The sequence below is a fragment of the Heteronotia binoei genome, chromosome 1 (genome assembly GCF_032191835.1).
Source record: "Heteronotia binoei isolate CCM8104 ecotype False Entrance Well chromosome 1, APGP_CSIRO_Hbin_v1, whole genome shotgun sequence".
NCBI lineage: Eukaryota > Metazoa > Chordata > Lepidosauria > Squamata > Gekkonidae > Heteronotia > Heteronotia binoei.
The window spans coordinates 29,139,150-29,155,983 of record NC_083223.1 but is presented as its reverse complement, the minus strand read 5'-3'; the positions used below and the strand labels follow the sequence as shown (position 1 = coordinate 29,155,983).

The 16,834-nt window shown below is 42.3% G+C and overlaps 1 protein-coding gene across 5 annotated transcripts in view; it reads left to right on the top strand.

Moving 5' to 3' along the window:
- The window catches only part of FBXW11 (F-box and WD repeat domain containing 11), a 412,946-nt gene that overhangs the window by 161,310 nt on the left and 234,802 nt on the right, over positions 1-16,834 (top strand). For all 5 annotated transcript variants that reach the window (XM_060232907.1, XM_060232882.1, XM_060232913.1 and 2 more), the window contains one exon: positions 6,033-6,095. In XM_060232907.1, the coding sequence (XP_060088890.1) occupies positions 6,033-6,095 (63 nt within the window). The remainder of the gene's footprint in view (positions 1-6,032; positions 6,096-16,834) is intronic.

The following is a 16,834-nucleotide window of genomic DNA, read 5'->3' as shown; positions in this document are numbered from 1 at the left end:
TCCCTTCCCTCCCTCCTTCCTTTCTTCCTCCCTCCTTCCTTCCTCCCTTCCCTCCCTCCCTCCTTCCTTTCTTCCTCCCTTCCCTCCTTCCTTCCTCCCTTCCCTCCCTCCCTCCTTCCTTCCTCCCTTCCCTCCCTCCCTCCCTCCTTCCTTTCTTCCTCCCTTCCCTCCCTCCTTCCTTCCTCCCTTCCCTCCCTTCTTCCTTTCTTCCTCACCTCCCTCCTTCCTTCCTTTACTGCACCATTTGGAATCCTTGTTGCTTCTATCCATTTCTCACTAGGATAAATATTTAGAATATGTTGTATGGGAGAAAAGTCATTTGGTTCTGGTTCATGCAGATGTTTGAAGAGAAAATACTAAAATTCCTTTACCAAGTGTTGAAGCTTCATTATGCAATAGGTTGCAAGAGTATTCCCTGAGCTCTAGCAAAATGAAAATTGAATTGTAATCCTCAGGAAACCATGAGTTCAGGGTAGGCTTTTTTTTTGTGTGTGTGAGCTTAGACAGCCAGTGTCACCATCTTCCAGAGAAAAGTATGCATATGGAGACATAATGAGCTGTTTAGTTTAAATTTTCATTTTAAGGACCATGTGTTGCTGCAGCAGTTCCATGTAGCATGTATTTGCAAACTGTAGTTACAAACAGAAGAGACAGGAATGAGGTTCACAATTGATATTTTATTTGGTAAAAAAGATATTAAGATGAGAAATACATCAACAATATGATGGGACTTCTATGGCCTTGTATATGTTTCACTATGATTTACTTGATGGTTCCATCTGTTGGTTTAAATGGATATAATGGCCTTTATAAGAGATCAGCGCAATTGTTATCCAGGGACTCTCTCTGTCTCTTATATGCCCTTCAAATGCTGAATGAGGTGTAGAGAGCAGAATGTGCACAGAAAGCTGGCGTGAATTGGGCACACCAAATCATTTAATAAACTGTGGATTTTGATGTTTTTGTGTGTGCGTGCGTGTGTGTTGCTGCAATATTGTCTTGACTACCATTTCCTGTGATGTATGACTAGGGTTGCCAAATTCTTGGAGATTTGGGGGCAGTACCTGGGGAAGGCAGGTTTTGGGGAGAGGAGGGGAGGGAGGCAGCAGAGATATGATGCCCTGGAGTCTGCCCTTTGAAATTCCCATTCCCTTCAGGGCAACTGGTCTCTCTAGTTCAGAGACCATTTGTAATTCCAGAACTCCTGGCCCCACCTGGAGGTTGGTAACACTATGTATGAGCTGTATTCTCTCCCCCCTCCCCCCAATGGCTTGCCTTTGGCTAAACAGGACTCCAAATGACACATATACATTTATTTTAAATGCTGTCAGCTTTTAATTATCTTCAATATAACAATGTTGAGAGCCAGTTTGGTGTAGTGGTTAAGTGTGTAAACTCTTATCTGGGAGAACGAGTTTTGATTCCCCATTCCTCCATTTGCAGCTGCTGGAATGGCCTTGGGTCAGCCATAGCTCTCGTAGGAGTTGTCCTTGAAAGGGCAGCTTCTGTGAGAGCTCTCTCAGCCCCACCTACCTCACAGGGTGTATGTTTTTTTTGGGGGGGGAATGTAAAGGAGATTGTGACCACTCTGAGACTCCCTCCCACTGCTGCATGCTGCTGTTTCCAAGAGTGCCAGCCCAGTAGATGGAAACATGGCACCCACTCTCCCGCAATCCACCAAGTAGTTTTCCTACACAAGTATCCATTTCACACAGTTCTCATTGATTTTTTTTTGCAAAAGAGGCTTTATGACTGTTCATAACAAATCAGTCTTTCTCCCCCCTGTTCTTTTGTTCCCTCAGTTTGCCATCTGAGATTGTTACCTCCCCTTATTCACATGATGGCTGCCGAAGGTTTCCAAAACCAGTCTATGGTGGGAGTTTACAGTGTTCTCTGCGGCACATTGTGGCTGTGTGAATGCCATGAGGAAGTTCCCTCCCTCCTTCCTTCCTCCCTTCCCTCCCTCCTTCCTTCATTCCTTCCTCCCTTCCCTCCCTCCTTCCTTCCTCCCTTCCTCCCTTCCTTCCTTCCTCCCTTCCTTCCTTTCTTTTTTTGGTGCTTGGTGGGGGGCAACAGTGGGAGGGCTTCTTGTCCTGGCCCCACTACTGGACCTCCTGATAGCCCCTAGTTTTTGGGCCACTGTATTTTTGCGCCACCTTCATCACTTTCGGGGTGTGGATCCCCCATTGGGGTGGGCTCCCGACTCCCTCTGCCGGCTGTTTCTGATAGCCCTGCGCCCCCTCTTTCATTTGATATGTGTCCCGTGCGGGTGCCACCCTCCTGCCGGGAGATGCCACAAAATGAGCCCCCTTGAGGCTTATGGCGGCAGGGCTCAGGGGAAGCGAGCTAGACTGCTGTTCTTTTGAGGGGTTATAGAGTGTTTCGAGCCCGTCCCTGTGGCATCGGTCCCATCGTTGTGGGGCCTAGGGGGCCGGCGCAGCGGCACGCTGAAGCAGCCTGTCGGTCACTTCCGGGTTCCTGTCCTGCATCTCGACCAGTGTTATTAGTGACCTGTGTTATTAGTGACAGGTCGAGATGCAGGACAGGAACCCAGAAGTGACCGACAGGCTGCTTCAGCGTGCCGCTGCGCCGGCCCCCTGGGCCCCACAACCATGGGACCGATGCCACAGGGACAGGCTCGAAACACTCTATAACCCCTCAAAAGAACAGCAGTCTAGCTCGCTTCCCCCGAGCCCTGCCGCCATAAGCCTCAAGGGGGCTCATTTTGCGGCATCTCCCGGCGGGAGGGTGGCACCCGCACGGGACACATATCAAATGGAAGAGGGGGCACAGGGCTATCAGAAACAGCCAGCGGAGGGAGTCGGGAGACCACCCCACTGGGGGATCCACACCCCGAAAGTGATGAAGGTGGCGCAGATAGAGCCAACAGAGCAAACAGGACAAAATAAATAGGCTGCATTATGCAGCACAGTCTCACTGGAATCTGACTGGCTTCTCAGCGTGGAACCCGTTCTCTCTAGTCTTCTCACTTTGAAAAAAATAAAAAAAGAGTTTTATTTAACTTTATTTCCCCCTTTCCCTCTCTATAAATAATCTTGGTGTTTCCGGCGGTGATATTTGGGGGATTTTTGGGGACGTCACAGGAAGTGCTGTGAAGTCACTTCCTGCTTCCGGCAGGTGGCGCGGGGGAAATGATGTCACAGGAAGTGATGTCACTTCCTGTTTCCGGCAGGTGGCGCGGGGGGAATGATGTCACAGGAAGTGATGTCACTTCCTGTTTCCGGCAGTGGCATGACATCACCGGAAGTGACATCACTTCCTGTTTCCGGCGGCGCACGCTTTGCGCGCGCGCACCCCTACCTTCCCCCCCCCCAAGGTGTCCCTGGTTGGCCTTCAGACATTATGGCCACCCTAGCCCCGCCCTTCTCTCTGAATCATAGACTCAGAGTGGCTTACAATCGCCTATATCTTCTTGCCCCCCAACAGACACCCTGTGAGATGGATGGGACTGAGAGGGCTCTCACAGCAGCTGCAATAGCTATGACTACTCCAAGGCCATTCCAGCAGCTGCAAGTGGAGGAGTGGGGAATCAAATCCAGTTCTCCCAGATAAAAGTCTGCACACTTAACCACTACACCAAACTGGCTCTCCTACTATCACCTATTAGTGTGGGTCAAAAAGGTTGCTACAGCTACTCTTAGGAGATGACTGAAATAGTGCAAATCAATAGCCTACTTATTGCAAGGCATCATCCCACTGGAAGGAATCGTGGCATTTTCTATCAGAGGTGCATCTGCCACAGTAGCCTCCCATACAAATGCCTCAGTAGAAGATATATCCAAAGCAGTGACTTGGGCACCCAAGTCAACATTTGTTTTTTATTGTTCAGTTGCACAGTCGAATCTGACTCTTTGCGACCCCATGGACAGAGTCATGCCAGGCACTCCTGTCTTCCACCAGCCTCCGAGGTCTGCTCAAATTCTTGTTTGTTACATCAGTAACACTGTCCAGCCATCTCATCTTTTGCCATCCCCTTCTTCTTTTGCCGTCTATCTTTCCTAGCATCAGGATCTTCTCCAGGGAGTGCTCCCTTCTCATTTGGTGGCCAGAGTATTTGGGCTTCAGCTTCAGCATCTGACCTTCCAGGGAACAGTCTGGGTTGATTTCCCTTAGGACTGACTGATTGGATCTTCTTGCAGTCCAAGGGACTCTCAAGATTCTTCTCCAGCAGCACAGCTCAAAAGCATCTATTCTTCTGCGCTCGGCTTTCATTATGGTCCAGTTCTCACAGCCATACATTACTGCTGGGAATACCATCGCTTTGACGATACGGACTTTTGTTGGCAGGGTGATGTCTCTACTTTTTATTATACTGCCCAGGTTTGCCATAGCTGTCCTCCCAAGGAGCAAACATCTTTTAATTTCATGGCTGCAGTCACCATCTGCAGTGATCTTGGATCCCAGAAATGTGAAGTCTGTCACTACTTCCATGTCTTCCTCTTCTATTTGCCAAGGTGTGATGGGGCCGGATGCCATAATCTTAGTTTTTTTGATGTTGAGTTTCAAGCCTACTTTTGTGCTCTCCTCTTCCACCCTCAACAAGAGGTTCTCCTCACTTTCTTCCATTAGAGTAGTGTCATCTGCATGTCTGAGGTTGTTGATGTTTTTCCCAGCAATCTTAATTCCTGCTTCTGCTTCATCCAGGCCAGCATTCCGCATGATGTACTCTGCATATAAATTAAATAAGCAGGGTGACAATATACATCCTTGTTGAACTCCTTTTCCTATTCTAAACAAATTCTAAACCAACATTTGTTAGTCATTACAAAATAGACAATATGCAGTAGTGGATGCATCCTACAGGGGGTGTAGAGAGGCTTGTGCTTGTGGTTGGCATTCACAACCCTCCCACTGGGTTTGTGGCATCCCAAACATCCAAGAATGTCCTTCTCATCTCAAATGAAAATGGAATGTTGGACTTAACATGGAGATTCCTTTTGCTTGAGAATGAGGAGGACTAACTGGATCAACCAAAGCTTTTTTTGTCCACAGTGATGAGGAAACCATCAGCCATCAGAAAAGTTAGTTTGTGAAACTATTAGTTTGTCTCTTGTATTATGTGAAACTATTAGTTTGTCTCTTCTTGTATTATTTGTTCTGTTGAGCTATAAGTGTTGTTCTTCTGACCAAGTTGTTTCAGAAGGTTGGAACTGAGGAATGCTCAAAGAATGCAGAATAGTATTTTTAGGAGTTTTAGAAGCCTTTGAACTGAAGAGGGCAAGACACTCCTCTCCTCGTTAGGGGTAGAAAGCAATCTAATTCTTGCCTTCTAGTATGATGGGAAGAGGAGTACCCAAATGGGCCAGGATGCCCATCTTGTTCTCAAGACTGTAAGTCTAGCATTCCGTTTGGTACCTCTTAAAAATGTTTTGATTGTCAAATGGTTTGTCACTAGCCTACTTCTGCTGAGCAGCCTCTCTGTGAAATGAGGGCCCATTGAGGCAAAGAAGTGCCTGAAAAAGAGTGGGAAAAAGACATTTTGTCATTGGGACAGTATTTGCTTTTCTGTTGGGTAACCAGGCACAATCCTTTTCCAGGTGTGTTGCTTATTGGTGTTTGTGTTTAATAAATTATTAAAGGTGTTAAATTTATTCTTTTAGGCTAGTTTGCCAGCCAAAAAATAGAAGAGTATGGTGTAAAGGAAGGATCTCAATAAAGGCAGTCCTTCACTGACCCCAGTTTAGAGTTTAATAACTTCTATTATGTTGTTTTTAAAAACCTAAAAAACTCTAATAACGTTGCAATCTCAATATTTCTTGCATGAAAATCCAGTATACAATGGACTTTACTGTTAGAAAGATTTTTCTTTCAGGTATCTTTTCCCCCCTGCTTTTACTGGTTAAAAATGAAATGGTGTCAAGGATCAGTAATCAGGCACTCACTTTTTACAAGTGGCCCATAGCTTATAAATAAATGTAGTGTTTTGGTCTCTTTTCTGACTTTTATTTACATGAATTTTAAAACTGGTTTCAGGAGAGAATTCAACTGATATTCCCCTTTCTTTTCCCTAGAACACATCAGTAATGGAGGATCAGAATGAAGAAGAGTCTCCAAAGAAAAACACACTCTGGCAGGTAAGCCCCTCTTCTTTCTTGTCTCCCTTTCTCTTCCTTGAGTCTTTAGGTGCTGGTAGTGTGCTCTGAAATTTGCTATGAGCAGTAGCAACCAAGTATCTTCCCCAGAATTCAGAGTTATCCCTACCAGGGTTGTCAGTCTCCAGTTGGGAGCAAGGGATTCCCTGGTTTGGAGGCCCTCCCCCCACTTCAGAGTTATCAGAAAGCAGGGGGGGATGTCTGCTGGGCATTCTATTATACCCTATGGAGAGCTTTTCATGTTAGGGTATAATGGAGAATCGATCTGTGAGTATCTGGGTCCTGGTGGGGTATTTTTTTTAAGGTAGAGGCACCAGATTTTCAGTGTAGCATCTAGTGCTTCTCCTAACCCTCTCATAGATGTTCAGAAATATTAGACAAGGGGGTCCAATTCTGTGACCCTAAAAGAAGGTGCCACACCTGGAGTATTGGTCAGGTCACACCTGGAGTATCATGCACATTTCTGGAGGCTTCACTTCAAGAAGGATGTGGACAGAATGGAGCAGGTGCAGAGAAGAGTGACAAGGATGATCAGGGGCTTGGAGACCAATCCCTATGAGGAAAGGCTGAGGGACTTGGGAATGTTCAGTCTGGAGAAGAGGAAGTCGAGGGGGGACATGATTGTTCACTATAAATATTCAAAGGGCTGTCATTTAGAGGAGGGCAGGGAGCTGTTCCTGGTGGCAGCAGAGGAGAGGACTCGTGTGACAGACTGCCAGTCTATGCATGAGTGAGAGCCAGTGCATATGATGGAATTCTCAGTGAGTGACAGGGCATGGAACTCACTGTGATTGGGCAGCTGCTTCTAATGGTGGCTCTTTGTGAGCCTCTCAGGTGTGTGACAGTGTGTCACAGAAGCAGACTGATCCCAGAAATTAGAAAACACATCTTGAGAAGGATGAAAGTTAGCTTGCTTAGCTTAATATCCCAGAGGAAAGACTGGTAGTCTGGTAGAGTTGATCTTGGGGGAGGGTTTTGAGGTGTCAGAGAAGAGCCCTCAAAGGTGCCAAAGGCCAGAGTTATTGCGCTTATAGAGAAGATAATAATGAGGTTGCCAGAGGAAAAAAGGGGTCTAGAAGTGAGAGACCCAAGGGACGAGGCAGATACCCTCAAGCTTGTGTGACTAGAAAGAGGAAGGTTCCTCAGATTTCTAAAATAACTATAAAAAATATAAACCTTTAACATCAAGGTTAATTTTAGTGAGTGTTGAGTCATCAGAGGGAAACATTGGGAATCTGGGCAGACAGAACAAAAAATTGAATACAGAACTCATTCACAGGCAACTTATTTCCTAAGATACAGTGTTTCCTTCGGATGGTTCAACACTCACTAAAATTAACCTTGATGTTAAAGGTTTATATTTTTATAAGTATTCTAGATACCTGAGGAACTTTCCCTCTTTCTAGTCACACAAGCTTGAGGGTATTTGCCTCATCCCTTGGGTTACTGGATTCAGATCTCTCATTTCTAGACTCAAATCGGATCATCAAATGGCTCTGCTGACAAAATTGAAAACAAAACAGCTAGTTTTGGGGACTGTTAATGGTTTGTTTTTGCAGACATCCTCCCATGTGGGACAACCCTGTCATTCGTTTAAGTATGTCCCACATGGGAGCAACTCCTTTGGGGGGCTGTAGCTCGGCATCCCAAAATCCAATTCTCACCAGACTTGGTGGGCTGAAGAGTTTGACACCAGTTTGGAGTCTCTAGCCCACTCGGGAGCCATTCTATGGCTTCCCGAACCAACGAACCATGAATCATTTGGAAAATAAAAAAGCTGGCTAGTTTACACTTGAACTCTTTGACAGTGAGACTATCTTTTATCCTTTGAAACACAATTGCAAGGTGCTGCAAGTGTTCCTTCCATGTCTGGCTGCAAATCACAATGTTATCAATGTAAGCAAAAGCAAACTCTGATATAATCCGGTCAACATTTTGTCGATTCACCTTTGGAAGGTTGCTGGAGCATTTCTTAAACCAAAAGCTAGGACAGTGAACTCAAATAATCCCTCCCTAGTAACAAAAGCAGATTTTGGTTGGTCTTTGGGGTCCATGACCACTTGCCAATAAACTTTTGTCAAATATTTGAAGGGCTGTAACTTAGAGGAGGACAGGGAGCTGATCTTCGTGGTCTCTGTGCAGTCCCACATATGGGTAATCCGCCAGGATCGAACCCGACCTCGGAGAATTCAAAGCAATCTTGAAGTGTTAATTTTAGCGCGCCTTCCTGTCGTCCCGGGGAGGAGGCATCACCTGCGCATGCCTGGACGAAGGGGAGGCGCCTAACCCACTCAGTTTTTTCTTTACTGCCGTCCGGAACACACCTACCTCGCTGAATCTCCCACTTCTTCACTGCAATCTGATCCTCCACGTCTTCGTTCTTTGCGTCTTTATTCTCCACTCATCTCCTCTACTGGTATCGTTTAAAAAAAAAAAAAAGCTTACTATCTTCTCGAACTTTTTCCCCTCTCGCTTCCCCCCTTCCTCCGGGCGGATGGAAGGGAAGGACAAAATCACTTTCAAACGGTGTGTCCGCTGTGCTGCTAAAATTCCTTCAACAGACGGTAACTCTCTATGCCTTTTTTGCCTCGGCGAAGCACACCGCATTGATACTTGCACGCACTGCAGCCATTTTGGCAAGCAAGCCCGGAAAAATCGCGCCGCACGACTCAGAAGCCATCTGCTTGAGTCATCTCTGCGCCCGGCTATGTCCCACGCCTCGACTTCTCAGACCTTGCCACCATCCATAGCTTCAAAGGGAATGGCGCCACCGGCAACTTCCGTGGCCTTGGTTCCCAGTAAGCCTAAGTCTGGAAAACACTCCAAGACATCGGACGATTCCAGGAAGTGCCACCGCTCGGAATCAGCTTCTAAGGACTCTACTAACCCGAAAACTCCTAAGAAAACCAAGACAAGCCATAAGCCACCCGACCCAACTCCTTCGGCAAGGCTCTCCACTTCGCATCCGATAGTCAGCTCCGGTGCCTCGGTTCCAACAACACCGGCTTCGAAATCAACCTCGACGCCCGCCATTACACCACTCGAGATCGTTCGCATTCACTCTCGATCCCCTTCGATCCACGAATCTCTACCTGAGCAGATACTCAACATCGAGTCCCCGGACTCGACCAGAAGCCAGCGCCTCAACATTCTCGACGCGCGCTCCTTGCGAGAAGTCTCATTACCTCCACAGGCAATATCGGTGCACTCCCTTGAAAGGGAGCCGTCAACTCGGAAAGAACTGCCTGTGCATACCCGAGCAAAGAGGTCCCTAAGCAGACATCGGGAACGCTATTACTACTATTCTCCATCGAGATCCAGATCACCATCCCCTCTTGGGTACCGACGACACCGAAGATCACCATCCACGGGTTCTTACCGACGTGCCCATGACGAATCTAGGTACCGTGACAATTCACGACGCTACAAACTCCTCAATACCGAGACAGCTCTCACAGAGAAGACCGCCCTCAGTATTGTGAGACTCCTCCACGCAGGGAACATTCATACTATGAAGATTGCCCTTGGTACCGAGAGGCCCCTGCTCACTATGCCACGAAGCCTGGACCCCCATCCCCAGCCAGATCGACCTCAATCGGCCCCACCAAACCGCAGACACAGCCCTCGCTACCAGAGCTGACTACCAAACCACTGGAATTGGACACTCATGAAGAATCCGAGGCAGAACACTCGTTGACTCCTCCCATTCCTCAACCTCAGGTCTCCATTCACCAGCATCTGACATCGCAAAGCAAACTGACCTATCTCCATCAGAGGGACCCAAATCCTATTTGGATCTCTTATCCAACATGGCGAACTCCCTCAATGTTTTGTGTAACCAAACTTTTATTTTGCAATATATTGAAATACATTCATCTATTTAAATTCAAATATACTTCTCCAATACATTACATATTTTCCTCCCCCCCCCCACTCTTATTCATGACCTCCGCCGGTACTTAAAACAAATTAAAAGCATATTAAAGGTAAATTCACAATTATAGAATCTTTAGAGAAGAAAGGAAAAAAAAGTATATCATTCACTAACCTTCTCTCTAATAATCACTTAGCACTTATTAAACACAACGCTCATAAGTACTAATTCAGTTCCAGAGTTCCCTCTATCTTAGTCTTACCTTAACTCTCATATATATATATTTACCAAGTAGCTATGTTCTACTAATACTTTTATCACAATAGCACAATACCTCTTTATCATTAAAAGTTCAATTAATGTCATACACTACTAAATATCTTTTCACCATTATAAAATTTTTACACAAAGAGTTATCTTTCCCCAACCCTTTCTCTATAATTCACTTAATACTTATTAAACACAAAACCCAAAGTTATAAAATCAACTCCGGAATTCCAACTGTCTTCATTTTATCTTAACTCATATATGCATAATTACCATGTAACTATATTCTACTAATTCATTAATCACGATTCTTCTTTATCATTTAAATTTCAGTTAATGTTGTCATAAACCACTAAATGACTGTTCACCCTCCATTGTATTTCCACGTAACTTTGAAATTTACTCCAGTCTTCTTTAAACTTCTCCAAGTTGTTGTCTTTTAAGATTCTAGTAAGTTTGTCCATTTCACTCCAGTTAAGAACCTTTAAGACCCAGTCCCATTTTTCAGGTATTCTGTCTTGCTTCCACATTTGCGCATACAATGTTCTCGCAGCTGAAAGCAAATACCACAACAATGTTCTGTCTTGCTTCGGAAAGCTTTCCATTTGTAATCCCACCAGAAAGACATCTGGTGCTCTCTTAATATTATAACCCAAGATTTTCGAGATCTCCTGTTGAATCATTGTCCAAAATTGTTTCGCCTTTTCACAAGTCCACCACATGTGGTAAAAAGAACCTTCATGTTTTTTACATTTCCAACACCTATCTGAGGCTTGATTACTCATTTTTGTTAACTTTTTAGGTGTCATGTACCATCTGTACAGCATTTTGAAACAGTTCTTTTTTATGTTATAGCACGTTGATATTTTCATTAAATTCTTCCATAGGTGTTCCCACGTCTCCATCTGTATTTCTTTATTAAAATTAATCGCCCATTTAATCATTTGAGGCTTCACCACCTCTTCTTCTGTAGCCCATTTCAATAACAGTTTGTACATCCTTGAAATCAATTTTTCATTCTCGCCCAGCAGCATTTTCTCCATTTCTGGTTTCTCTCGTCTTATACCTGTACTTTTAATGTCTTTCTCTATCAAACTTTTAATCTGTAACAGCTGAAACCAATCAAATTTGTCCTGCAATTCTTCAATCGATTTCATTTCAACTTTGCCCCCCTTGAACTTTAGCAGTTGTTCGTATGATGCCCATTTCCCTTCCCTTACACTTTGCGACATACTTGTTACTTCTGTTGGCACAATCCAAAGTGGTTTCCTCTCATCTCCATATTTACTATATTTTTTCCAAGTATTCAGCAAACTCCTCCTTATATAGTGATGTGAAAAAAGACCATCCATCTTCTCTTTCCCGTAGTACATATACGCATGCCAACCAAATATATTTCCATGTCCTTCTAGCGCCAATAATTTTTTGTTGATCAAAGTCATCCATTCCTTAATCCATACCAAACAAACTGCATCATGGTATAGCATTAAATCAGGTAGTTGGAAGCCGCCTCTTTTTTTCGTGTCTGTTAAGATTTTCATTTTAATTCTTGGTTTCTTGCCCACCGAAATAAACTTTGACATTTTTCTTTGCCACAGATTAAATTGTTTCTTATCTTTCACTATTGGGATAGTTTGAAATAAAAACATCATCCTTGGTAGAACATTCATTTTAATTGCAGATATCCTCCCCAACATGGATATGTTTAGTTTATTCCATTTTAACATATCACCTTCTATTTTATGCCAGAGCTTTTCATAATTGTTCTTATATAAGTCAATGTTTTTCATCGTCATCTCCACACCTAGATATTTTACCTTGGAGGCAACTTCACATCCAGTGGCATTTTGTAATTCTTTCTCTTTGTTTAGTGTCAGATTCTTAGTAAGGATTTTCGATTTTTCTTTATTAATATAAAAGCCAGCTAACTCACCATACTCTTTAATTTTCTTTAACAACAAAGGAGTCACTTGAACTGGGTTCTCGTTGATGAACATCACATCGTCTGCAAAGGCTCTGTATTTATAGGAAAAACCTTTCAACTTCAATCCCTCTATTTCACTATCTTCATCAATTTGAGTCAACAAGACCTCTAGGGTCATTATAAACAACAATGGAGATAGAGGGCAACCTTGTCTAGTGCCTTTGCTGATCTTCAGTTGTTCAGTTAAGTCTGCATTCACACAAAGTTTTGCCTGTTGTTCTGTATATATTGCTTTAGTCATCCTTATAAAATCATCTCCTAAATTCATTTTCTCCATGACTGCAAACATAAAATCCCAATTAAGATTATCAAAAGCTTTTTCCGCATCCGTAAAAAATAAGGCCACCTCCTTTTCTGGATGTTTTTCATAATATTCAACAATGTCTATTACATTTCTGATGTTATCCCTTATTTACCTCCTAGGGAGAAAACCTGCTTGTTCTTCCTGAATGGAAATGTTTAAATGCTGTTTGAGTCTTTCCGCTAAAATTCTAGCAAATATTTTGTAATCATTATTCAGTAATGAAATCGGTCTATAGTTTTTAACATTCGTGGAGTCTCTTTCTTCTTTCGTTATTAATGAAATAACCGCTTCTTTCCAAGAATCTGGTAACTTCCCATCTTCTCTAATACAATTCATCAACTTTTGCATTTTGGGTACTAGTACATCCGCCAAGACTTTATAAAATTTTGCTGAAAAGCCGTCTGGACCTGGAGCTTTGCCTAGTTTCATTGAGCCAATCGCTGCTTCAATTTCAACCTTCTCAATTGGCTTATTCAAGATTTTTTCCATATTATCATTCAAGGGTTTCACTTTTAATCTTTGCAGATAGGCATCAATTTTTTCTTTTTTTATCTGTTGACCTTTATATAATTTGGCATAAAATTTAAAAAACTCCCTTTTAATTCCAGCTTGATCTACAATTTCTTTCCCTTCCACACAAATTTTATTTACAAACTTTTTCTCCCTTTTTTTCTTAAGTTGCCAAGCCAGATATTTCCCTGGTTTGTTGGCACCTTCAAATGATTTTAGCTGTAACCTTTTTAACATCCATTCCACCTCCTTGTTCAATAGATGTTTCAAATGATTCTGCAAAATTGTGATTTCTCGGATTATTTTCTTTTTCCCCGGTCGTTTTTTTAGATCTTTTTCTTTTTTGCCTATTTCTGCTTGTAAGTCTTTCAGTTGCTTTTCTTTAGCTCTTTTGTCTTTGTTGTTCAATGTGATTAGTAATCCTCTCATCACTGCTTTATACGCATCCCAAACGGTCTGTATTTTAACCTCTTGGTCTTCATTTGCTTGGAAAAAAGCTTTAGTTTCTTTTTCCAGAGACTTCACTACTTCCACTTTATGCAACAAATCCTCATTTATTCTCCATCTTCTGCTCTTTCTCATAACCTTCGCTGACCACATTAATGGATTGTGGTCTGCACCTATTTTCGGAAGAATTTCCATCTTATTTGTAATAAGTCCCAGGTCCTTCGTGGACCATAACATATCAATTCTTGAGAAGGAGTTATGCCTTGCTGAGAAAAAGGTATAATCACGTACGTTAGGATTAAACTTTCTCCAAATGTCTTCCAGACTTTCTTGCTCTATTAAATCAAAGAAGGAGTTTGGTAGCTTCCCATCTTTCTTCTTTTTGTTTCCAGATCTATCCAGAGAGTTGTTAATGGTTCCATTGAAATCTCCCATTAACATAACCTGTTCATGAGTCACTTGGTTAAGTTGTTGCAAAAATGTCTTTAAAGAAAACATCCTTCGCCCCGTTAGGGGCTTATAAACCCAGCAACAGTGATTTTTTTTTCATTTATCCACTGCAATGTATCTGCCATCATTGTCTTTGAAGACCAGTTTGGGTTCTAGTTCTTTTTTAATGTAAAAAACCACTCCCCCTTTTTTTTCTTTAGCTAATGAAACAAATTGTTCTCCCAAAGCCTTATTCCATAAAAATTTGTAATCCAATTGTTTAATATGCACTTCTTGTAAACAAATTATATTACATTTCTGCTTGTTGATCCAATGAAAAATTGCCCTTCTTTTTTGTGGTGAATTAAGTCCATTTACATTCCAAGAAATTAATTTGTAATCCATAATGTTTTCTTAGTTATTCTGTACCTTCAAATTCTTTATTGTCCACAAAAAATTCATTCATTCCTTGGGTGTCAACTATTATTTTTCGCAGTCTTTTATATTCAAAGCTAAGACCTTCTGGTAGCATCCATCTGTACCTTATGTTCTTCTCCCTTAGCTTGTCAATTTCTTAAATTGTTTTCTGTCACTAATAACCTTTCTCGGCAGCTCCTTCATTATTCGTATTCTGCTTTCCTCCCTCACCATTGGGGTTTCAGATTGCTTGCTTAAGATCCTTCCCACCACGTCTCTCCTGGTAAACTTCACTACTACATCCCTGGGTAGTTTACGCTTCCTGGCAAATTCTGAATTAACTCTATATGCATAGTCACATAAACGCTCCACCTCCTCCAAATCTTCTTCCAAAAATTCAGCCATAATTGTGACAATATTAGTCTTCACATCCTCCCGTTCATTCTCAGGCACTCCCCTTAGCCGAATCATGTTCTCCATCAACTTACAGTCTTGTAGTATTGCTTTGTCTTGCATTTTCTTAATGGTGGCATCTTGATCTCTAATTTTCACTTCTATCTCATCACTCTTTTTAGCTGTTGCTTGAGACTCTTTCCTTAAGTCCTCAATTTCCTTCTTAAATTCTTTCTTTATCTCTTCAGCGCTGGAGTTTATTTCCATAGTTAATTTTTTCTCACTTCCAGTTATTAAATCTCTCATTACTTTCAAAATTCTTGCTTCCATAGCTTCCAGTTGTTCATGAACTTGTTTAGACATTTTACCCTCTCCCAGTGAGGCAGGTCTTAACCTTGTAACTCTTGGTTCCAACTTCTTCTCAGACATTACTGACTGCCCATTGCAAATAGTGGATTTTTAATTGGTATCTTCAATCTGATAGTTGCATTTAACAGAGCAGAGCATGCCCTTTTCAACAAGCCTAAGAATGCCGTTCTCAGAGCTTCCTAGCACAAGATATTAATTTTTAAAATTCCAAGCCTCACTTTTTAAAAAAAGTTTTCCTTTTACCCTCTAGGGCTTATTTTCCATTTTCAAGCACATAGTCCAAATTATATAGCCCTTAGGGGATTGTTTATATATGTTTTAAATCCTTTTATAATCCACTTTCAGGTTATTTAGTGAAAATCTTTTGGCCTTTCTGTAATTAGCCTCCAGTGTTTCTCTATGATTGCTGACTCTTGCAAATATCCGGATGCTTGGATGCTCCACACTTACTTCCTTACTCTCTAGCATTGAAGTGTCTCAATGGTTACAGAAAACGTCACTTCCTGCTTTAAGGAGAGAGTCAGCAGCTTGCTATGACTGGGGGATTTTTTCAAAGCCACAGGAATCAATAACAAAAGGTATTTTTCTGCACATTTCTGCTTTCTTTTAAGTCCAAAGAAACAACTTCTACCCCCTTCCACTTCTCCTTGATTTTCCACTTTGAAAAATAGTTCTGGGTCCCAAATCTTCCCTTTTAACGAGCTTAAATTACTCCCGGAATAAAAGATAAGGATCTTTACCTCATTAGTGACGTCTAATTCTTGATTACCATCCCCTTTATCTCAGATGTTGTTGTAGTCCATAGGAAGTTGAAGCTTTAGTGAGTTTATGTCAATTTAATGACTCCAAGGATTCTTTGTAGGCGGTGGAATGCAATTCTTCATCGGGGAATCTTCAAAGCCGAAAAAAAACACCTTCTGGGGCCGTTCGTCAGCCAAAGTGAATTCCTCTCTAAATAAACATGCATGCCATAGACAAGTTCCTTTACTGGAAAAAGTAGACAGTAGGCTTTATAAAACCTTTTCTGTCCAAAAACAAAGAACCTGGTCTGCTCCACACAAGGAAACAGGGCAGCTCACTAAGCTACAGCCCCGGAAGCCCGCGAACTCCCTCAATGTTAAACTAACCACTGATGCACCTAGAGTCTCAGATGTAGTTTATGACCTTGTACATTATTATTATTATTATTATTATTATTATTATTATTATTATTATTATTATTATTATTATTATTATTATTATTATTATTATTATTTATATAATTTATTATAATTTATATACATGCTGACTTGCCTGCAGGCTCCTCCTTCCCAATGCTTCCAGTCCACCTTGAAACCCTGAAAGAGGCTTGGGACAAACCAGCATCAGTGCCTCCAACTTCGAAACGGGTCGAATCACTCTACAAGGTTCATGCCCCTGAGTCCAAATTTCTTTTCAACCACCCTGCACCGAACTCCATGATAGTGCACTCCTCTTCCAAATCTAAACAGACAAGACACCCTGTGCCTCCAGAAACGGAAGGCAAAAAACTCGATATAATTGGGAGAAAAATCTACTCTCTTACCACTGCCACTACCAAGATCCATAACTACATGGCGTACTTCTCTGCATACGCCTTTAACTTAACCACTTATCTAAACACTCTGGTTCCCTCTCTACCTGAAGCAACACAAAAACAATCCTCTCATGCACTACAAGAGCTCGCGAGAGTCAGTAAACAACAAATT